Here is a 24986-nt window from a genome sequence, read left to right as displayed (position 1 = left end):
GAAAAGGCTTAATGATGTGAAATGAAGACATTATTTTGTTGATTGAAGTTTACCTTGAATTTTGTCCATAACAATAGGGTTCATCAATGAAACTCTTATTTAGCATAAAGATCCGAAAATAGCTACTAGAAAAAAAAGGATCACAAGCTGCGAACTGTAAGTCATACATAATTGACAGTAGCGCTTGTTTTGCATCATATATTACACATTTAAATAAGAGTGATGCTTCTCCCTTCTTATTGGATGGTGGTGAAACCTGTAAAATATGATGTGCAATACAATTATTTACAATTTATATTTGGTGTAGTATGTATGTACCATCTTTGTGTACTTCAAACAGCAACTTGAGCAGCAGCTAGTCTTGCAATGGGAACTCTGTCAACAGAATTAAAACCATATTCATATGACTGCTCAAATTAAAATAAAAATAAAATTAAATGCTTAGGCAAGAATGTATAAGCACAAGAATAAGCATGGTAAACCTGAATGGTGAGCATGAAACATAATCAAGTCCAGCTTCGGCAAAAAATGCAACAGATGAAGGCTCTCCCCCATGCTCTCCACATATACCCACCTGTGAGTGTATTAAAAACATACGAAGTACTATTTAGTGTGTTTTAGTAGATGGAAAAGTATAAATGGTAGGTTGGTCCTGATATAGTTTATCACAGGTTTGCATGATAAAGCAATGAAAGTACGGCTGGTCACAAGCAGAATTGAATTCTGACTTGACTCAACTTAGCATAATTTCAACAAGTACAAACTCAGGCACAACTCATCTTGAACTTGATAGGCTGGATTGTGCTGATTAAATGAAAATTTGAGTTCAAGTTCAAGCTCAGCTCAATGTGCTCAACTCCATGCCAGTGTTTAACCCGGGAAAGCTGTGCTAAGAATCTCCTTATCTTTGTATACACAAGTTTAGGCCTCAGGATAAATGATAGAGCAATTTCATCAAAATTAAAATTAAAATTTGTTACAAGAGCTCAATAACTGTTTTCAGCTACTTTATTGCTCAAATATGATATTGAGTTCAATCTCAGCTCATTTACAGAAACAGGAACATGAGCCAAGTAGGATCAACCAGATCCAAAATGCCCACGAGTTGCCTTTTGTTGTGTTTTTTTATTTATTTTATTTATTTTTTTTGTTTTTTTTATTTATTTTTTTTGTGATCAATCTTTAATGCTATTTAGAGATGAATACCATCACATCACGAGACACATGATCACTCTAGGATTAAAAACACTGACTTGATTGTTATTTGTAGCCCCGTTCCTAGAGATTTATGGGCCCTAGGCATAATGTAAGAAAAGGGCCCCTTGCTTAAACAATTTTTTTTATACGCAATAAATTTAAATAAAAGACAATAAAAATAACTTATATTATTTAAATATTAATTCTCGATACACAATAATAACTTTGCATAATATTAAAAATAAAATTTTCCCTCCTGAAAAATCATAACAAGCGATTTCTTTTAGTATTTTTTGATGCAAAATTATTTATAATTAAATCAACATCGATGTTTTCTAACATATTCGTCTCAATTGACAATTCTTAATCGTTTCCATAATATTAATTAGTCAAAATTAAAAGGCTTGAATTTCAGAAATTGAATAAATATGAAACGGTGTAATTGAAAAGATTAATATTTTGGAGTAGATACTCATAGAAACCGCAAGATTAGAAGAAGTGAAGGGTTATATTGCATTGTAATCTCCACCTAATTTACGGCTAATGTTAATTGTTAAATAAATGTTGCAATTATCTTTTTTAAAAGTAGCTTTTTTTTAAATGAGTAAGAAGTATGGAGTTTAATTATACGGTACAAGTATGCAAACTGTATTTTTTTTTTTTAAAATTGGGCCCCTTTCTAGCGTGGGCCCTAGGCGGTCGCACTCGAGGCCTACTCCTCAGGACCGGCCCTGGTTATTTGTAATTAAATATATATATCGAGACAAATTCAACAAGATCTAACTTGTCTATGTGATTTCTTACATATAAATTACCAACATTGGTCAAAGTGGACTATGCTACTATGTGCATAGCGCTAATGGAAAAGTGTTAGGTTAAAAAATAAACGGGGTTAGTAAATTATTTTGAATTAGCACCTGACCTAAAAAAATGACTATAAATTGAATTTGAACAAACCTTCAAGTTTAAACAATTTCTGAAATGGATTGATGATTAAGGCATATTGATTTCCATGTTGTAATTTACCTTCAAGCTAGGCCTAGCAGCACGACCTTTCTCGGTTGCAAGTTTGATGAGTTGGCCCACACCTTTTTGGTCGAGAACCTAAATTCAAATTGAGCAGCATTGTGTAAAGACTAGTTAATTGATTGCCAATTCTGGTGGGATGTGAGTATTGAGTCAGACTGACTTACCACAAAAGGGTCAGTTTGCAGTATGCCTTTTGACAAGTATACAGGAAGGAACTTCCCAACATCATCTCTGCTATACCCGAATGTCATCTGTGTGAGATCATTTGTTCCAAAAGAGAAGAATTCTGCTTCCTTTGCAATCTACAAAATAAAATATTGTACTTCAATATTTTAGGTAAGTGTAGCACCTCAACTATGCACAAAAATAAAACAATTCCAATGAACTGTAACTATACTGTATAGATGTTTATCTATAAACCTAGCTTTAGTAGTAATTTTCACTCTGCTAGAGCTGTATGTTGGAAACCACCTGAGTACATACTAAAGCTATTATATGAATCTTTAAGAGGAAGAAAGTAATATTATTGTACCTCGTCTGCAATTAGAGCTGCCCTTGGGATCTCAATCATTGTTCCCACCTTGTATTTTAAGGAAGAACCCATCTCAGAAAATACCTTTGTCGCTACTTCTCGTATCAAACTCACTTGATGCCCTAACTCCTGTCACTCAAATATGCAATAGTTTAGGGAGCATAACACAAACAAAAAGCCTACAAATCAACAATCAAAGGGGATCAAAATAAATTTTTGAAAAGAAGTCAATAAAAGTAATACAATATCCCCAACAAGTGTTATGCCTACTGATCCTGCTATTCAGGAAATAAATTTAGTGTTCTAACAAAGGTAACAAGTCCAAAAGAGAAAAGAAAATAAATGTTGGCAAAAAGAAAAGGGTCCATGCCTGTGGTGTTCCGACAAGAGGAACCATAATCTCAGGAAGAACTGCAATACCCTGGTTGCTCATTGAAACTGCAGCTTGGAATATTGCACGTGCTTGCATTTCAGTTAGTTCAGGGTATGATATTCCCAACCTGTAAGGACACATCAAGTTCCATCAGTACAAGTTCTGAAAAAAATTAATAATAACCTAATGACCCTTTGGTCACTGTCATTGTGCACATAATGAAATGTTTAGATATTCTGCTTATGTGCTTAATCATTATGTGTCCATTTATAGAGTATCCATTATTCTCTGACATCAGTATCACAAGGGATTTAAAGTACGTTGGCTTCTTAATATTTCTTTCATTTCTTAATTTTAGTATAGTATTAGAGGTTAGTTCTGTTGATTAAGGATTTATAGGAATTAGCCTCTTTGTAAGACTGCGTACATCTGACCCCCTCCCCCCTCCTACAAGTATTAAGTTGATCGTGTTTGCTTAATATTATAACAAACGTCTTTTGAAGAAAGACTACATTTCAGATGGTATGGTGATGCCCTGATAAATAATGGAATATCAAAAAAAAAAAAAAAAAAAAAAAAAAAAAAAAAAAAAAAAAAAAAAAAACTCTTAATTGACTTCTGATAACTTATAAATAGATATATATGCGAACACCTTATTCATTACCTGCAGCCCCTAAAACCCAACATGGGATTGACTTCTGATAACTTTTCTATTCTAGAGAAGACTTCATCTTCTGCCATCCCAGTTTCCGATGCCAGTTCATTCACAATTTGTTCCAAGTCACCTTCTGGAAGAAATTCATGAAGTGGAGGGTCTAGCAACCTTATTGTAACTGGAAGCCCTGAAATTAACAAAATAATAATAACAATAAAGCGCCTATTTACAAGGTAACTTAACCAAAATAAACATCAAAATATAAAATTTTCTTGCCATCCATGGCTCGAAAAATCCCCTCAAAGTCCGATCTCTGATAAGGTAATAGCTGATCCAGAGCTACTTTCCTCTGCTCAGGAGTTATTGCCATTATCATCTTCCTCACTGTCTTTATCCTGTCATCTGAAGCAAAGAACTAAGACAATGCATACAGTAATTATGTTTCCTTGAGTTATCTGGCACATTATGATATAAATTTTTAACAAAAAAGAATCTCATGACTAAATGACTTGTAAGAACCAGACCAGAACAAAGGCATGTGAATTTTTCATAACCGACTGAAATTTCTCCCCTTCTAAATATTATTAAAATCACTTCTTACTTGAATAGGACAGACAACACACGATTTAGCCATTATTGAAATAAAATTAAAGGCAACTCCTGCATGACTCCTGTCAAAGTTGAGTCTAACAAGATTTGAAATATTTGCAATCATATTTCCACTATCAAACTACAGGTATATACAAAACTTAGCATCGAGGGCATGATAATGTTATTTCAAAATTGAAATAGCCCTTCTTTGTGATAACTACTGATAAATATAAAAGCAACACCAACAAATCATGAAATCATCTCATAACGATAGATTACTAAGACAAAAAGTGTAAACTACCATGTGCTCAGTCCTACAAAGTCCAATTCCTTCAGCACCATTGTTTCTTGCTGCTAATGCATCTTCTGGAGTATCTGCATTTGCCATGACCTGTACATATACTAACAGTGAATGTAATTTATAATAATTTGCAATGTTTTCCATGATTTTAGCCTTGCTATAGCCAATGTCAAAGAAACAGTCTATAATGAAAGCTACATAGATAAAATACTATCAATCATAGTTGTTTAGGGAACATGGAGGTACGCTCACTAGTTACTGTTGCTTAATGAATGCTTGTATGTATCACTCACACAATTAATATCTGCACATAACTCCAAGGTAATTCTGACCAGATTTTGGGATGGCAAGTTTGATGAGGAAAATGCAATGCATGGAATTGAGAAACAGTATGTCGAAACTGTATAACCTTAAGGCGTCGTATGTTATCAGCCCATGACATGAAGATTTCCAGGTCCCCACTGAGAGCAGGAGGTGATAGTGGTTCTTTCCCTAAGATCACTTCGCCAGTTGATCCATTAAGAGAAAGCCACTCGCCTTCAGATATTACTTTGTTTCCAACCACAAGAACCTGGAAAATGAGCAATAAATCTCACACATCAGATAAACAATGATCAAGGTTAAAATATAAAGTAAACATAGGAATTACCTTGTTAGTATCATTCACTTGGATCTCAGAACACCCTGAAATACAACACTTTCCCCAACCACGAGCCACAACAGCAGCATGAGATGTCATTCCACCCCTTGCAGTCAAGATTCCAACAGCTGCATGCATGCCCCCTACATCCTCTGGACTAGTTTCGGTCCTCACCTTTTTATAATGCATATGTATGTTAGTCGGGACAAGGAAATCAGCATTCACATAAGTTCAAGAAGGTAAACTATTGGAAATGTATGCTTGAAAACCAATAAAGGTTGCAACCTAACACTACATGATGTTGCACATGTTCCAGATATTCTGTTGAATTTGATCTCAGCACGTAAACTTGATAATGAAGATTATATAAATCACTTTTCTAATGGAAAGTGGATATTATCTAGAGGCTCCGACTTGCTATATTTTAAATATAGTTCCAATTAAGGGTCTGCCTAGACTCATGTGATAGTCCATAATTCTCATGAGATAAATGTTATGGGCCTAAATCACTTGCCTAGTGATTTGGGTATTTCTACCCCGCCACATGGCACAATGAGAGCTCGCCACGTGTCACCTGAGAAGGCCTCCAAATGGACCTCTCAAGGACCGCCACGTGTCAAGCAGATATACCCTCAGAAATTGGCGGCCTTCAAGACCCAATTCCCGAGGTAGCCGCAAAACGGCGCAGCCCGAATCCCTAGGTCATCAAACCCTAGGGCAGGGTACACTTTCCTAGGACCCTACAAATAGGGAGATTCCCCCATTTATTGGGGCACGTCTTAATCATTACATCATTTATTACTCTCGAAAACAGAGAACACCTGATCTCGGAATCCGAGAAGATATTTACTTTTCGCACGTTTTTACTCCGAACCCGTACTAACTTAACCTTCGGAGGCGGACCTCCGAACATCCGGAGTTCCGTTGTTTTACAGGTACAGGCGGCTTCGTTGGATCCAATCTTCGAGTTGTAACTCTCTCAAGGGACCCAAAAACACCCGAAACACCTAGAATGGGGTTCAAATTTGTGCTCGTAATCTTTACCCCCTATTAGAGGGTAATCATTACCCATGCCTCCTTAGGGCAAATATTAATGTAATTTCTCTCCATTAGCAATCTCTTCACGTTCATCTTCCACACACCGCCACTCTTATTCTATTACTATCGTTGTTCTCTCACCCTCACCACTCATCCCTCACTATAACCGTCGTTCTCTAGTCAAGGGTAATGTATTACAACATATTCTAGTCATGTTCAAGATGAGAAGGAGGATGAGTTTAATCATTAAGAGGTTCAGTAGATAAATGCACATTTATTACAACAGCGACAATATGATACCAGTGGCAGATCCAGGATTTTCGAACTGGTGAGTCACCATCAATAATAATTGATCACTTGTTTCAATCTAAAAATTATATCAAAAAAAACACATTTCACCAAAATGATTTCAATCCAAAAATAGGACATAAACTAAAATCTATAGTAATATATAAAGTGAAAGGGGGTTTTGGGTGATAAATTTTAATTTCCCAAAATACCTCTCTCATCTTTTATTTTTATTTTTTTAAAAAAAAAAAATGCAACTAGCATCTAAAAAAAACTACTAGTTAGTTCAAAAAAAGAAAAAAAATTCCTTCTTTTCTTTTTTAAATTTTTTAAGGAAAGTCAAATTTTATTATTTAGCCTACATGACATCAACATATATATTTTTTATAATTTTTTATCAACAATTCTTAAACCTACTAATATTTTGTTTATTAGAATAATTAAAGAGATAATATTGTGAAAAAAAAAAAAACAAAGAATCGAGTTTGATAGATTACTTATATTGCACACGCACGCATTGTGTGCGTTTCTTAGCTTGTAATGCTTAAAAATTCAATCTTACAAGTCGAAAGTACGTACTCCAAATAAATAACATGTTATAAACAAATGGTACCGTAAAATTATTACATTAAATTAACTTTATGATTTTTTTACTTGATTGATAAGTTTTATGGGAAAATATTAAACTTGGTTGCACAAATATAGTATAAATAGAAATAAGAATTATTAAAAAAAATTATGCGGAGTACAAAAAAAAAATAGTGAGATAACTTAAGAGACCGGTTATTATAACCGGTCTCTTTAATGAAAAAAAGAAAGCAGCGCAACAAATATTCAAATTTAATGTCAGCTGATAAGAGACCGGTTATCTAAATAACCAGTCTTTTTGATATTTAAAAAAAAACTAACGTAGTGCTAAACTCAGGTACAGTAGCAGCATAAAAAAGATCGTCTGTTTATAATAGGCGGTCTCTTTGATATTTATTTATTTATTCATTTATTTATTTTTTCCCCTGGTGAGTCACGTGCACCACCATGCACATGAATAGATCCACCCCTGTATAATACTTTGGCATCCACTAGGCCACAGAATCAATTAAGAAGTTTAGGTTAGAGAAACCTTCGAGGCATTATAGGCAAGTAAACTTGGTAGAATATACATTCTCGGTGGAGGATGATGAGTCGGTCACCTTTAAACAAGCTATCAAAGATAAGAATGCCGAGAGTTGGTTTCTATAGGGGAAGAGATGCAATCTCTTCATAAAAAAATAGGACCCTTCTAAGTTGACTAGTGGCTAAGGGATTAACATTGAAAGAAGGCTTTAACTACAATGAAATATTTTCTTCTATGGTAAAACATACTTCTATTAGGGTGTAAGACGTATGTAGCTCATGGAAATCTAGAGCTGGAATAACTTGATGTGAAGATATACTTCTTATATGGTTGGTGGTAAAGAGAATTAGATATGTTGTTTGAGAAAATCACTTTATGGATTAAAGCAATATCCTCAACAATGGTAAAAGTGATTTGATTACTTAATGTTAAAATAAAGGTTTATAAAAATAATTTGTTGTGTATACATACATAAATTTCGTGGAAATGATTATATTTATCTACTATTTATGTGGATAACGTGTTTATTGCTTCAAAGAGCAAGGTGGAGATAGATAGGGTAAAAATTCAACTCGGTGCATGACTAAATATTTAAGCACGGAATATATTAGGTATGGAGATTAAAAGAGAGATCAAACCGGAAATTGTTTTTAAGCCAAAAAGGCTACATTAAATGGGTTATTGAAAGGTTTCGAAAGGACGAAAGAGTAGTGCTAAGTTAGTGGTGACTCCATTGGCTTTACATTTAGGCTCTAGTAAATAATCTCATACTGCAGCAAAAGATAAGGCTTAGATAAATGATGTACCTTATGCTAGCGTAGTTGGCTGTTTAATGTACGCCATGGTGTGTACTCGTCTAGACTTCATAAACTCGGATAAGGTTGGTAATTTAGATAGATGACAATCTACTATTGGTTATGCGTTTTAAATACACAATGCTCCATCAATGTTACAAGTTACGGTGGCTCAATCTATGACAGAACTCAAGTATATGGCTACGGTAGAAGGGGTTAAGTAACCATTGTGGTTGTGGGGAATTCTATATAATTTGGGGTTGAACTAGGAACGTGTGAATCTGAATTGTGATAGCCCAAGTGCATTAACTTGAACTAGGTTCATCATGCTCCTACCATACATAATGATGTGAGGTATCAGAGCCAACATCAAAATCTTAAGTGGTAAAATTTTAAATTTTGAAAGTAATTATAATGTCATCTAGTAGTGGAACGGTTAAAGTTGGGAAATATGAAATCGAAAATTCAATGGAAAAAATAATTTAACCTATTTGAGGATGCAAATGAAAAATTTTCTTATTATCACAAAAGTTGCATAAACCCTTTATGTTTTAACTTGAACTTTTTTACCACCCTTTTAAAACTTTCTTGAATTTAATTTTTAATTCTCAAACTCCCTTAATTATTCTTAAATACTCTTTCGTTTACTAACTTTGCTCACCTTTTTTCAAACTCTTTTATATGAAGGTTTTTTAAAGTCTGTTTCTTTATATCGTATGATTCCTTTTGATGATTCATACTAGTCGAACCCTAATAGTTTATGCAACTACTTTCTTGGCCTCCTTGGTTGAAATGAAGAAAGATGTTGTTGTCGAAGTGCCGGAGGAAGTTACTGGTTTGTTGAAGGAATTTGAAGGCTTAATGGTCGGAGATTTGCCGAAGAGGCTTCCACCAAGGCGCAAGGTGGATCATGCAATAGAGTTGGGAGTCCGGTACAAGGCTACCTGCAAAGGCACCGTATCAGATGGGGCCATCTGAATTGGCCGAATTACACAAGCAAGATGGGTTGTTGGATGTTGTTTTAATCAAGCCATCAAAGGCTTCGTATGGTGCGCCGGTGTTGTTTCAAAAGAAGGCTGATGGTTCAATGCATCAAAGGCTCCGTATGGGCCCTAGTAACGTCTTAATTGGATGAAAAACGTTCCTGGGTAGTGCTACCCAAACGTTTCATAACTTGCGAGTAGTTCTAAACAAATAAAAAAACGGGTAGTTGTTCACAAATGAACCTGTCTTTAGGGTAGTTCTAGACAAAATTTCATTCAAATTGTTATGTTTCATGTAGCATGACACTCATATTGGAGCTACAATGCCTAAAGCCCAACAAATGCCTTATAGAGGAAGGAAAAGACTTCCGACATTTAATGTATTTGTTGCATGTCTTTTTGATAGGTTCTTCACATTTATATTAGCTAGTTGGGAGGGATCAACACATGATACTCGTGTTTTTCTTCACGTTATTAGAACTCTAGCATTAAAGCACCCAAAGGTATGTATATGTTATACATTCCTTACAATTTTTTCCATTTTTTTTTATATTATACGTTTTTAAATTGTTGTTATGACAAATTTATTTGATAATTTTCAATAACAAATTTATGTAGGCATGTATTACTTGGCTGATAAAAGGTATCTAGATCAAAGTGGTTTTCTAGTACCATATCCAAAGTTAAGGTATCCTGCATCATGCCTCCACAAAATAAAGTGAAAACTTTTAATCATTTACACTCATCACTTCGAAGTCGTATCGAGAGATGTTTTGGAGTCTTGAAGCAAAAATGGAAGATAAAATGCCGCAATTTAGTGTTGAGACACAAATACAAATTATAGTTGTGAGTTTTACGCTTCATAAATTATATTAGAATATATTCACCAATGATCCCCTTTTTCGAGTGTTAGAAGTATTCACTAACCTTCATTTGAACTAGATGTCACCCTTAGTTCATAAGGTGAAGTTGGAACAACAATTTGTACTAATATGAAGGTTATTCGTGATAGTATAGTTGATTCTTTATGGTTAACTCGACGACACAATTAATTTATTGTAGTACGTAGTATGTTAAAAAGGATTGTTGACATTAATTTTCATTATGAGAAGCATTTTAGTATGTAACAACTAACTCTTAACAGCTTACGGCTACCTAAATAGCTTACGGCCAACACCTATAGCTACTTTGCCAAATAGACCCTTAGTATAAATATCTTAGTGTTTTCTATTATCATGTTTTGGTTAGCTAGTTGTTCCGTGAAATATGGAAGTAGTTCCTAAAGTTTAGCTTTCATTTGTTATTGGACTTTAGCTTTAAAGGACCTTTGTGTACTTCGCTTTTGTTAAAATTAGCTAAACTTAACTATATGAATTAGCGGCTTTAATTTAAGAATGACTATGAGTAAATTAAAGGGTATGCTATTTTATTAGAGAAAAAGAGAAATATACGGGTGAACAATCAAATATAACTCCCAACTACTATATAATCGCATTATGTATTTGAGTTTGTGTAAGAAACACATTTTATAAAAGATATAAGAGTTATTGTTTGTTTAATGCATTTGTTTTCCTCTCTATATTACTGTGTGAATTATATTTATGTGTCCACCACGCTTTCCAACAAAATGGTACCAGAGCCACGCTATATATAAGACATGGCAACAAAAAATAATGTTATAGCTTTTCAATACCCCCAAACTCACAAAAGAAAGATATGATAAATGGTCTCTACGAATGAGAATTATTCTTGGCGTAGAGATTGTTGAAAAAGGTTTTGTAAAGGCAGATGAACAAGCTTTGGTAACCAAGAGGAAAAAGGATCAAAATTCACTTACGGTCATCCATGAAGGATTGGATGATGATATGTTTGAGAAAGTTGCTAATTCAACCAACTCCAAACAAGCATGGACTCTTCGAAGGAGTAAGTTGAGTAAGAAGGTTCGTCTTCAAACTCTAAGAGGAGAGTTTAAACACCTTGAGATGTCTCATAAAGAATCCATCTTAAATTATTTTGGAAAAGTTTTATACGTTGTGAATCAAATGAAGAGGCTTGGTGAGTCGACTCTTGTGTAGTTAAAAAAACTACGCTCTCTTCATTATGATGTCAACCATGTAGTGGTTGCTATCGAGGAGGCTAATAAAGACTTGGATTCCACGACGATTGATAAATTAAATGGGTCTCTTAGAGCGTATAAACAAAGAATAGTTAAAAAAGGTAAAAAGGAACATGAGCAACAAGTGTTGCAAGTTAAAATCTCTTTTAATAATAAAAAAAGATACACGTGATAAACAAAGATTTCAATCACGTGGTAAAGTCGATCCACGAGGACGTGGACATGGCGAGGACGTGGACATGGCCAGGGAAGAGGAAGAGAGACCAAAACACCAATAACTTTTATAGAGTTGAATTCTACTAGAGGTCGAGGTCGAGGAAGAAGAACAGGAGTGAACCAGTTTCAAAGAACAATAACAAAGCTAATATTCAACATTACAATTGTGATCAATATGGTCATTTTGAGTGGGAATGTAATTTTAAAAAGGTGCATGAAGAAACAAATCTTATTGAAGATAAAGAAGATGTAGAAGATTCAACCGTGCTATTAGCTCTCAAGATAGAAGACAAGAGAGATGAAAATTGCACATGGTATCTGGAGAATGGAGCAAGTAATCATATGACAAAAGACAAAAACAAATTTGTTGATCTTGATACAACTGTGGTTGGGAATGTTACTTTTGGCGATGGATCAAAAGTAATGATTGAAGAGAAATGTACAATAATGACTGAATTAAAAGATTCTAGTCACAAATTAATTCCAGATGTTTATTATATTCCTAACTTAAGAAGTAATATCTTAAGTGTACGTGATCTCTTGAAGGTCAACGGATGTAAAATAATAATAGAGGGACAAAAGTTGTGGCTACGTGATAGATACTCTAAGCTTATAGCCATAGTCTTTATGATAAAGAACAGAATATTCTCGATAAACTTACAAACAATTGGACCTATGTGTTTGAAGACGTGTAATGAAGATTCATCTTGGAAGTGGCATATGAGATTTGGTCACCTTAATTTTGAAGGACTAAAGGAACTAGATCACAGGAAAATGATACAAGGATTATCCAATGTTGATCATCCGAATCAACTTTGTGAAGCATGTTTGCTTGGCAAACATTCAAGGAAGCCCTTTTTCGAAACAAATTAATTCAAGAGCTCCAACGCCACTTAAGTTAGTGAATTCAGATTTATGAGGACCTATCAAACCCTCATCACTAGGTAACAATTCATACTTTATGCTTTTCATTGATGATTATGGCAGGAAGACATGGGCTTATTTCTTAAAAAATATATCTGAAGCTTTTGAACTTTCAAGAAGTTCACGACATTAGTAGAGAAAGAAAGTGGTTATGAAATAAAAGCGTTAAGGACTGACATAGGTGGTGAAATCATATCTAATGAATTCAACAAATATTGTGAAAACCAAGGAATTCGCTGGCCGCTTACTGTTCCTAGAACCCCACAACAAAATGGAAGAATGGAACCATTCCCAACATGGCAAGATTCATGTTGAAAAATAAGAAGATGCCAAAAGAATTTTGGGCAAAAGCAGTTGCATGTGCAGTTTATTTGTCAAATCGTTCACCAACAGAGTTCAAAGACTTTGACACCTCAAGAGGCTTGGAGTGGATGGAAGCCCGGTGTATCACATCTTCGAGTATTTGGTCCAGTTGCTTATGCACAAGTTCCTAAGCAACTAAGGTCTAAACTTGATCGAAGTGAAAAACTACTTTGTATAGGATATGACGAAAAATCTAAGGTTACAAATTGTTTAATCCAAGTGCCAACAATACAGTGGTTAGTAGAGATGTAGAATTTGATGAAGAAGCAATATGGGATTGGAGTATAGAATAGGAAGAATCTTTCAACTTTCTTCCTTATTTTGATGAAAAATATTCAATACATCATGTTCAGGACCATCTCCTCATATGGCGTCATCACATTCATAACATTCAAGTGGAGATTCGTCTAGTTTAAGTGAAGCACCAAAGAAAAATAGAAGCCTCTCTAATCTTTATGAAGTTACAGAAAGGACAGAAGATAATGCTTTATTATTTTGCTTATTCCTGATACTGAATCAATGGAGCAAAAGATCAAAGAGAATGGATTAAACCGATGAATAAAGAGATACATGCCATCGAGAAAAACAACACTTGAAAAACAACACCTGGGAATGGCAACACTTCCAAAAGAAAAGAAGGCAATAGGAGTAAAATGGGTTTTCAAAATCAAGAAGAATGGCAAAGATGTTGTTGAAAGGTACAAAGCAAGGCTTGTTGCTAAAGGATACAGGCGAAAACAAGGAATTGATTATGACGAGGTATTTTCCCCAGTTGCTCGACTAGAGACATTATGGTTTTTGATGTAGCACAATTTCAATGGAAAATTCATCATATGGATGTAAAATCCGCTTGATATCTAGAGGACGAGATCTGCATTGAACAACCAGAAGGTTACGTTGTCAACAGACAAGAAAATAAAATATTGAGATTGAAAAAGGCTTTATATGGGTTGAAGCAAGCACCTCGAGTATGGAATAGTAGACTCGATAAATACTTGCAAGAAAATGGATTTTCAAAGTGCATTCATGAGCATGCACTTTATGTTAAGAAGAGAAACGACATGTTCTATGTTTGCATCGATGTAGTTGGTCTAATTTTCACCGGAAGTAGTATTGAAATGTTTGAAGATTTTATGAAAAGAATGGCACGCGAATTTGAGATGACAGATATGGGACTCAAGTCCTAATATTTAGGAATTAAAGTTATTCAGAGTGATGATGGAAATTATTCAAAAGGAGTATTGAAGAAATTCAATATGTTGAAGGTTAATTCAGTGAGCACACCACTGGAATGTGGGTTGAAATTATCGAAGAATGATCCAAGTGGGAAAAAGGTGAATCCAACCTTGTTTAAAAGTTTACTAGGAAGTTTTTGATACTTGACATGTACTCGCTAATACATCTTTTTTGTTGTTGGACTAGTAAGTCGTTTTATTAAGAATCCATTTACTTCTCACCTAAAAGTGGCAACAGGAATTCTCCGATACTTGAAAGGTACATTAGACCATGGATTGTTATACTCTACTTCAAAAGATCAATATTGTGATAGTGATTTTGCTAGAGACATAGATGATCGAAAAAGCACGACAGGTTTCATAATTTATTAGGTAACAATGTTGTTTCATGGAGTTCAAATAAACAACCAATTGTTACACTATCGACATGTGAATCATAATACATTGCAACTACTTCATGCAAATGTCATTCGATATAGCTTAGAAGATTGTTGAACAACTACCACAAATGGAACCCACTGAGATTATGACCAATAACAAGTCAGCTCTTGCTTTGGCGGAAAATCCGATCTTTCATGACTGAAGCAAACATATTGATAGAAGGTTCCATTTTATACAACACTGCATCGAACAGAAAGAAATTGAATTGAAGTTCGTAAAGTCTTTGGATTAAATTGCTGACATCTTTACAAAGCCATTAAAGTTTGAAGATTTTAATAGGATGCAGAAGTTAATTGGCATTGTGAGAAAGTCAAGTTTAAGGGAGAGTGTTAAAATTAGCTAAACTTGACAAATGATTTTGCAGGTTTAATATAAAGAATGACAATGATTAAATTAAGGGGTATGCTATTATATTAGAAAAAAAGAGAAATATATGGGTGAACAATCAATTATAACTCCCAATTACTATATAAACGCATTATGTATTTCCGAAACACATTTTATAAGAGATATAAGAGTTATTGTTTAGTGCATTAGTGTGTCCACTATGCTTCCAACAGATTTTAAGCACTAAGAAAATGAAAGTTCATTTTCTATCTTAATCTACTTTTCTTATAATATCAAAATGTTAGTTGGGTTAGATTAAAAGAGCGACAGAAGTGATAATGCACACCAATAAAACTGTGTAACCGATGAAATACATCACAAAATGTTACGAAATTTGACAAAAAAAAATGTCAAATGAATGGAATAAAGAAATTGTAGTTATGGCATAGTTGATTTCTATAAGAGAAACAAAATTTGCTTCAGATGATGAAGAGGAAAGCAAACTCTTCATGGTGTTCAAGAAATGATATTTCGATCAAAGTCGAACATGAACACCATGAACTTTGAATCAAAGGGATGTTGGATTACTGATTCAAAGTAGTTCCTATAGCTTAGGAACATATCACCTAAAACAAGGAGATCTGGTCTGATTTTATTAAGGACTAATATGGTCTGATTTGAATTTGTATTATCTTGTCTGATGTGATCTAATTAAATAATTTGACTAAACTTTGATCGCATTTTAATAATAATCTATAAAGAAAGATCTTGTGAGATTTGTCTCATTAAGAACTTTTCAAATATGTATTTTTTTTAATATGCAATTAACAAAAATTTACCAATAAGTAAATGGTAATTAAAAGTTATGATCTCCTTTGATGTGAATGTTTAAGGAATAAGTAATAAGCATCTGAAACAAGTTGAAGAGAACAAGTCCTCAAACATGTAGTTGTAGTGGCATATTTATCATCCTTAAGGGATATCATCAATGTTTGAAGTTTTCGTTAAGGTCTTAGTTGTGGAGATCATGTAGATAGTGGGTTAGGCATGATATTAGATTATGAGATCATGGGATAAGGTTCCTAGTTTGTAGCTCTAGTTAGTTAGTCACATTCTATATATAATCAGTCATGTACTATGTTCATGTTATTCTTTCCCCTCTCTCATCTCTTTTAATATAATTTCAACACCCCACCCTAGGGAAGTAGAGTTGCTGATGCTCTCCCTCTCCCTCTCCATGTTTTTTTTTTTTTTTTTTTTTTTTTTCTTTAGAGAAACTCTCCCTCTCCATGTTGGCTACTTTTTAACATGTAAAACATAAGAAGTTGGTCCCTGACATTTCATTTGGAGTTTAACTTTCTCAGAATAATAATAAAAAAAAAAAATACAAAGCAAGAAAAACAAAAAGTATATATCATACCAGAATGACACTATTCCCTTGAGCATGCCAGGCTTCAGCATCCTCAGCACTGAATACAATCTGCCCCACAGCAGCTCCAGGAGATGCTGGCAGTCCACAGGCAATCACTCTGTCTTTATATGCAGATGGGTCTTCAAACTAATGCATATACAACCGAGGAAAAAAATTCCATAAATAGCATATCTCATGCTACAAAGGTAAATAATGCAGGTAGTGGGTTACATAGCAGCTATGTTACTTGGACTCAGGTAACCATGTCTGACATGAGTACTTTGGCCCAAAATGAAGTGTTGAGGTGAAACATAGAGTCCATGTAACATAACATAAAAGTGACTAGGGGTCTACAGGTTGTGCTGAATTAATTAATAAGCTCAGACACCTATTCTTGTACAACTACTATACGGCCATTCTATATTAAGAAGTATGGAATAAGTTTAACGTTCAAGGCAATAAAACATTAGTCTTTTAAAAGTACATTAAGTGAGGTGAAGAAATATGCAGGAATTACCCTTATAAAGTTGTTCCAAAACATAAACATATGAACATTTTGAGTTTATGACCAAGTGAAAACTAGATCGATTGGGTAGCATATGCTATATATGTACATATTTTAAAAATAAAAAATAAAATCTAGAACTACCTATCATATTCAAATCAATTATAAATTTATAATACATAGCTTCCTAATACATTTTTTTTAATAAAGAAGTACAATATTAAACCTTTTGATTTAACGACTACCAATTGACCTATTGTAGTTTTTAATTTCAATGGAAAAAGTTGACACGCAGTGGTAGCTTAAGATGAATGTAAAATAGTTGTTCATGACAAAGATTGTTAAGATAGTTATTTGCGAAAACATTTCTATCAAAGATAATTTTTTAGAAATGAGTGCATATGTAGAGCATGGCAAATAGCAACTTAAGGAATCCATACAGCCTTAGAAATGAGTGTCTATATTCATTTTCCACCTACTGGAGTCCCGATCTCAATTAGCTCCTACTTTCTTCTGGATGGTCATCTAAAGTGAATGTGTGGTTCCATTATAAAACTTCTTGGAAAAGATGATATTCTACAGCTAAACAGTAGTCACCAACTCATATTCTACAGCTAAACAGTAGTCACCAACTCATTGCTATAATACGGAAGTGGACAGTAAATTTCAGATAATAAGGTATACCTGAGGGTGAAGAAGTTGATCAAGATGTTGAGGTTCTACCATCTTAATAACAGTTCGAATGTCAACTATTCCTTCATTCACCATGTCGACAGCTATTTTCACAGCACCTTTCCCGGTTCGCTTACCAGATCTGCATTGCAACATCCACAGCCTATTTTCTTGAACAGTGAATTCAATATCCTGTGTTAACATAAATGATCCACCGGATGATTATTGCTACAAATTCTATTATTTGGCTAACAAAACTTCCTTATTTCAGATCTAATGTGCACAAGCAAGAAAACTAGTGTTTAATTAAAGTCTATTATGATATGTTATCAATTATTACCATCATATCCTTGTAATGTTGTTCCAAAATTTCACAGTTCTCCACAAGTTCCTTATAGGCTTCAGGCATGCAGCTTTTCATGGTGTCCAAATCTTCAGGTGTTCTAATGCCAGCAACTACATCTTCTCCCTGTGTATGCAGTGCTTCAATGGTCGTGATAAAGAGCAACAGTAATGTCCTCTAAGATTTGTACAAGTTTGTAGATATACCTGAGCATTAACTAAAAACTCCCCATAGAGCTTCTTTTCACCAGTGCTTGGGTTTCGCGTAAAAAGAACACCTGTCCCTGAAGTATTTCCCATGTTGCCAAACACCATAGACTGAATATTAACTGCAGTCCCTTTCAACCCAGATATCTGGTTGATGCTCCGATACTTAATAGCCCGCGGACTGTCCCAGGAATCAAATACTGCTTGAATAGCTAACTGAAGTTGTTTCTCTGGATCTACATATTTAATAAACATGCAAAAGAAGGAAACTCAAATACTGAAATAATCCAAACTAATCTAGGCTTGGAAAATGAGAAGGATAGCGAAGCATATTTTATTTGGTACCAGCAGGGAAAGTCTCTCCTTTGACTTCAAGATACACATTCTTGTACTGCTCTATAAGCTCTTTAAGATCAGAAGCAGTTAGCTCGGTGTCAAGCTTAACTCCTTTTGCTTGCTTCAACAATTCTAACTTCTCCTCAAATGCTGAGTGAGGTATACCCATGACCTTGGAGTCAAAATTTGAACATTAGCTAGAGAATTGATTGATACAAAGCTTGAAGTCATATATCTAAACTAGAAGCAAGATTTGGAGAACCAGCTTACACAATAACTCATTTGAAAATAGATATAAAATTAAAAAAGAAAAGAGAAAAAGAGTCAAAATTAAGTTAATAATAAAGCTATTCACACAAAAGTCATGCAAATCATTTAAGATGCCTCTGATTGTGAAAATATGCATTTTACAGGACAATTTTTAAGCAAAGAAAAGGGAGACTGGTAAAGTCATTTACTAAGGAAATAATAGGTGAAACTACATGGAAGTAATTACTTACTACACCGCCAAACATGTCCAAGAAACGCCTAAATGAGTCATAGGCAAATCGTTCTCCGCTTTTTGCTGCTAGGCCTACAACCACTGTATCATTAAGTCCAAGGTTGAGGACAGTGTCCATCATTCCAGGCATTGAAATCTGTAGACACATAGAACCAACTACTATTAGGGAGCAAAAAGAAAGCAATTAAACCAACTTCTAATAACAAAATATATTAAACCAATAATAAGACATTGTAGTCTCTTACCGCAGCACCAGAACGAACTGAAAGTAGAAGAGGCTTAGAAGGGTCTCCCAGAGAAGCTCCCATGTCATTTTCTATCACTCTCAATCCCTCCAGGATTTCCTCCCACAAACTTTCGGGAAGCTTTTTTCCATGGTCCTGGTACTCTTGGCATGCTTCAGTAGATATGGTTAACCCAGGCGGAACGGATAAGCCTATGCTGGCCATTTCTGCAAGATTTGCTCCTTTGCCTCCCAACTACATAATGATTGGCAAGGGGATATCTCAGCAACACAGACTATCTTTTATATGATTGCAGAGTCATTTAATCACAACCCTCCAAAAGCCCAATTCTCAAATCTCATGGATTTTAGTTCTCTTTTTTATTTTTTTCTATAACTTCCACTTTTTTTTTTTTTTTTTTTTTTTTTTTTTTGTATAACTTCTACATCTCCTATTGTTTTTCTTTCTAAATAAACAAGCTACATACATGCCGTGTGTTAGCACGAGTACACTCTAATTTAGTAAAATATTAAACCATTTCTGCAACACATGCTCTTTTAACTCCCAGGTGCGCATTATGAATCGACGAAGGAGATATCTCAGCACCACAAACTATGATACACTTCTAAGTAAAATGCTAAAAGTTATTGCCGGGACAGTTAGCTGGAATATTATGGTACTATGATGCAGGCAAAAGAAATTACACTCAAGCTTGTTTACTTCTCTTACAAATACGATCCAATGACTACAGGAAAACATAATTAACTTCAAGTGAAAACTTTAATTCATTCATCAAATCTATATATTTCAAGCCAATGACTTACCAAGGACTTCATGCTCTTATTGCCTTCACTTCTTCCTTTACCGAAAGTGAATACTCGCTGTATGATTAAAGAAAATTACATAAAACTGACAAATATTGCATCTTAGTTATTCAAGTTTTATGCTGATAAACAGATGAGATCATGAGATTAATGATTATAAATTTCAATTAAACACGAATGGCAATAATAAAAGAGGAACTATACATCATGCATGGGAAGAATGGGAAACTGATGCAAGTGACTGCTGGGATCTATATGCCTTGTTCAAAACACAAATAACTAGTTATACTGTTATAGTCTACCTTATTAGTGGTGGAAATTGGGTCAGAGACCAGAGCCATGACAACCTGTGACCTCATATGGCTAGAAAATGGACGCAGGCATGTTCTCTTCTGCAATCGAACATGTTGAATACTTTTGCAATGGTTACAATCAAGTAAATTTTGGTCTTGCAAATAACCAATCTGTTCTGAGTGCTTCACTTTCAATTGTGTATCTGCGCATCTATCAGGGACAGTTCTGATCATCATTCCTTTGAAAGCTGATGCCATCTTTCGTTATAAGATTAAGATCCCTGCAGAAGACTCCAAACATAAAACTTCAATGTATAAAACCTCGAAAGAGTAACTTGACAGTTGTTCAGATAGAACATTGGAAGATTCTGTTATTGCTTTAGCCAATCTATCTAGTAAGTATTCTTTACCCAACTCAGGCAGATTATTATCTGTTATACATTAATACTTCATTCATGTTGATTTTGCACGCAATTGGACCTATATGGAACCGTATAACAAGAGTTGTCATCTTTATTAAGAGCTCAACAATGATATAGCATATACATTTGAAATTGCAGCGCACAATGACATACATTTGCTAAGTAGGCTTTTGGGCAGAATCAAATATACTCATTCCATCCCATAATGATTTTCAAACTTCTAAAATGGATGCCTCATATTGTTACCTTTTTATTATCCCGGCCCACTAGAAATTATCAGAGTCTCATATTTTGATATAATACCTACCACACCTTATGCTCTCCCACTATTCTACACTTAATTAGCCACACAACCCAAGGTACAAGACACCCAAAAGGCCAAAAAGCACCAAACCCTTCTGTGGAAAACATTATTCGATCTAGAGTGTACCCTGATGGTGCAACACCAGATACTATCTATCTATTAGCATCAAACAACCTGTGATTCTGGGAGTGACGGTTAGCTCAAGTGGAAAGTTCCCCTCCCGATTTCAAAAGATCTTGGAATCAATTCTCATCACCTGCCATTGTGACTCTCTAAACACCCAAGAAAAACAATCTACATGGTGAAAAATATATAAAAATGAACTAAATATTACTATTAAAGGATCATCTGCGAAGCCCAAGATCAATTTATATACTCTACCACGCCCCCTCACATGAGAGCCCTTGGGTTTGAAATGTGGCTGCGGCATAACCCCTTCATACCTAGCACGAAATATTCCACTTAAAAGGGACCAACTCAACCAAAAGCTTCAACTTATGATAGAGTATACAAATCGATCCTTGCAGGATTGATTTTAATAGTCCATCAATTACCAATCAAATAACCATTTTTGATACATGAATACTCAACATAATCAGAAATTTTGACAACAATACATGAAAATCAAGCATCCCCTAAGTGAAACCAAATTAAATTTCCACAAAACCCTACACAATTTGTACCAAAAAGCTTCTATTTCATAGTATCTTCATTTGTTTCTGTTTGTTCCATTTACAATACATACGTGGTCCAATTAAAAATAACTTTTACCAACGAGTAAATCCACCAACATACAACCCAAAAAAAAAAAAAAAATAGTCATGTGGGAATTAATTAGAATGGTATATTAATATAGACAAATTCAAATATGAACCGGGTAACTCACAACAATTCCAGTAAATAAGATGACAAAATTGAACTAAAATTCCTCGATATTAGGCATGCATTCAACAAAAATAAGAATAAGATAGCAATTGGTACTTACAAAAACCAAAAAGAGCCTGATCAATGATGAGTTGAAGACGATGATCATAAGTAGAGTGACACAGAAGTTAAGGTTGGAATGAGAGGCAGAGAGTGGAGTGGAATGATCAAGAGAGAGAAATTAGTGAGAGGCTACAAGCCTTCCAACATGTACGACAAACAAAATTTGTAAGAGTTTTGGCAACTAACAACAACATTCTTAATCACCACTTGAAAGATGACATCTGGATTTTATTGTGTGTAATACACAGTTTCCCGCTCTCTACTCTCTCCCTAACTTGAATTTTATCCATTTTAAACACTCTAATCTCTAGTTACACACTTACACCCTCCATTTCGTTACATTTGGTATCTAGACATTATTCAACCTAAGAAAATCTTTTGAATTACAAGTACTTTCAATTTATATTACTCCCGTCTCTAAATGATTTTCCTGTTTTTTTAGGCGTTTCAAAATGTTGTTCTCATGTTATTTTCATTTTTGGACGCTTTGAAAACACAAAATTCCCCATTTTGTATTTCTCCTCTCATTTCTTAATTAATTCCCGTAAAATTTGACAAACGGGAAGATCATTTAGGAACAGAGGGAATATAACATAACGTATTTAATAAGTCTTCATTTGATTTGACTAATTGAATTGGCTAATAATATTTCAACTATTATATTTGTGTAAAATTGGCTTCAACACACCTAGAATATATAGCTTGCGTGTACCCAACACTCTTGATTATAATTACTTTCAATTTATATATATATATATTGATTATAATTACTTTCAATTTATATATATATATAGATTAATGTTAGTTAGTACGCAAATTATATTGGAAAAATGAAAAAGAATAATCCCACCTTTAATTAATCTGATAATAATCCCACCTTTAACCCCATATCTTCCCAAAACAGTCCCACTTACCTATAACCTGTTCAACAAGTTAATTTTTTTTTAAAAGAATTTTATTTTTAAAAGCAACACAACCACACACACCATAAACACCACCTTCTACAGCCATCACCACTCCACCATAACCACCACCCAAAAAAAAAACCCTCTTTTCCTTTCCTCGCAGCTCCACCAGACAGGCCCCTCAACCCCAAATTGTCACCTCACCTCCTCTCATCTAACCCCCACCCCATTGGACCGACGAACCTCCTCCCCGGAAAACTCGAAACCCATGGGCGCACCTCTGAATTGAAGCCCCATCCCTTCGAAACCCAAGTAAACCATACCCCCACCATCTAATTTACAGATCAAGTTTAAAAAACCTCGACCATAATTTCTCACTCAATTTCAATGTCCACCTTCTGAGTTTCTTCACACTTCTGTCCAAAAAAATCAGTCACGGTGTCTACAAAATTGCTAGTGTGAGATGAGAAGGCAATAAAAATTGATTAAGATCATAAAATAAAGCTTTAATTTGATTGCTTTTAGAAGTCACAACTTTATATAATAGATTGGATGGTTTGTGCAAATGATTTGAGCTAGAGAAGACAATCACTTACTCGTTGATCAGAGCCTCACCCTGGTCAATGGTGGGGAAAACATTCTGCTCCATCTCCTGGCAGAAGGTCTGGAATGTGGAGGCCATCTTTTTGCACTCCTCTTCGGCTTCAGCAGCAACCGTCTCAGCTTCGACCTTTCTGCGTTCAGCTTCCTCGAGCTTGGCCTTTAGCTCGTCGCTCATTGCGATTGTCAGAAAATGGTTCTGAGTAGTCTACAAGAGGCAGAAGCAGAAGTTAAAAAAAAAACTTAAGTGAAAATATAACTTAAGTACAAGAATTTACCTGCATCAACAGCATTTGATTCTCAAGGAGGGGATCTGGCACCCTATCCGGAACCTCGGGAGCACCAGCAGCAGCTACAGCGATCCAGTACCTCGCCGTCTCCAGCTAGGAAGCATTGGCTGGATCGCCGAAGTATGCCGTGGCTGAATGACGACACGCATCGAGCGTAACTCTGGCACGCTCGGGAACCAGAACAAGGGGGGGCCGAACTAAACCCCATTTTAGAGGAATGGAAGGTCCCGAAAGAGCCAGCTGCTGAAGAGGAGGGCATGTTGTTCTGCTGCTCTGCAACTTTCTTCTCTTCCTCAGCCTCCCTCAGCTTCTCTTCAGCAAAAACTTGTGGAATCTCATCTAAGATCTCCACATCACCATCCTTACTGCCACCCTCGGCAGAGGCATCTAGCTTCTCAAATTCATGCTGGATCTCGGCGGTGAATGGTTCAGCCACGTGCCGAGGGGACATCACTCCTTCTACGAAAGACTCACCCCCCTGAGTCCCATCAAATTGCTTAGGAGGGGGAGTTGGTTGCATCACTTCCTCCTCCCCATGTTTCTCGGAGGGGGGAGGAGTCTTCTCAGTTTCACCTCCTTTGGCAGGCACCTCAGGAGGGGGAGGAACTTCTTCTCGTTGCTCCTCGGGCTTGTCCTCATCAAGCCGAGATGTTTTTGGTGGAGGAGGGGCATATACGAACTGCCCGGGGTTGATAACCGCCCTTCTTCGGCGCAACACCATCTCTTCTTCTAAAGACTCTTCCTCTTCAAACTCTGCTTTGTTTTCCTCTTCCTCGTCCTGCAACAAAAGAAAATAGGGGGGCAAGGAGTAGCATGAGCAACAAGTAAAAAAAAAAAAGCAACAAAAACAACAACACAATTTCCTCGGCAGGAAAGAAAACAAAAGGAAAGAACGACTAAGGCAAAGTCTCAGGGACTTATCGAGGCTAACAGACGTTTGTCCTCAGCTTCCCCGTCCTCTTCCTCTTCCTCCTCCTCCTCTACAGGTCTAGCTGCTAAGGCCTC

At 35.3% G+C, this 24986-nt stretch overlaps 1 protein-coding gene across 2 annotated transcripts; it reads right to left on the bottom strand.

Moving 5' to 3' along the window:
* Positions 1–17: 17 nt before the first annotated feature.
* On the bottom strand, positions 18–22340 carry LOC145586289 (pyruvate, phosphate dikinase, chloroplastic). Of its 2 annotated transcripts, none has more exons than XM_081643074.1 (21): positions 22185–22340; positions 20483–20754; positions 20181–20237; positions 19378–19611; positions 19131–19268; positions 18640–18802; positions 18295–18530; positions 18086–18214; positions 17758–17937; positions 16578–16715; positions 5328–5492; positions 5088–5249; positions 4679–4768; positions 4063–4201; positions 3796–3973; positions 3129–3258; positions 2759–2887; positions 2391–2528; positions 2224–2301; positions 483–574; positions 18–375 (listed from the first exon to the last, which is right to left on the bottom strand). In XM_081643074.1, the coding sequence occupies exons 2-21, from the start codon at positions 20729–20731 to the stop codon at positions 333–335; spliced, it is 2868 nt and encodes a 955-aa protein (XP_081499200.1). In that variant the 5' UTR covers positions 20732–20754; positions 22185–22340; the 3' UTR covers positions 18–332. The 2 variants fall into 2 exon arrangements, with proteins under 2 accessions (XP_081499200.1, XP_081499201.1); XM_081643075.1 differs by having other exon boundaries at positions 20483–20764; positions 22185–22325.
* Positions 22341–24986: the final 2646 nt, after the last annotated feature.

This window comes from Chenopodium album, chromosome 16 (assembly GCF_948465745.1).
Source record: "Chenopodium album chromosome 16, dcCheAlbu1.1, whole genome shotgun sequence".
Classification (NCBI taxonomy): domain Eukaryota; kingdom Viridiplantae; phylum Streptophyta; class Magnoliopsida; order Caryophyllales; family Amaranthaceae; genus Chenopodium; species Chenopodium album.
Note: the sequence above shows the minus strand (reverse complement) of the source record. Positions and strands in the feature narration are given on the sequence as shown.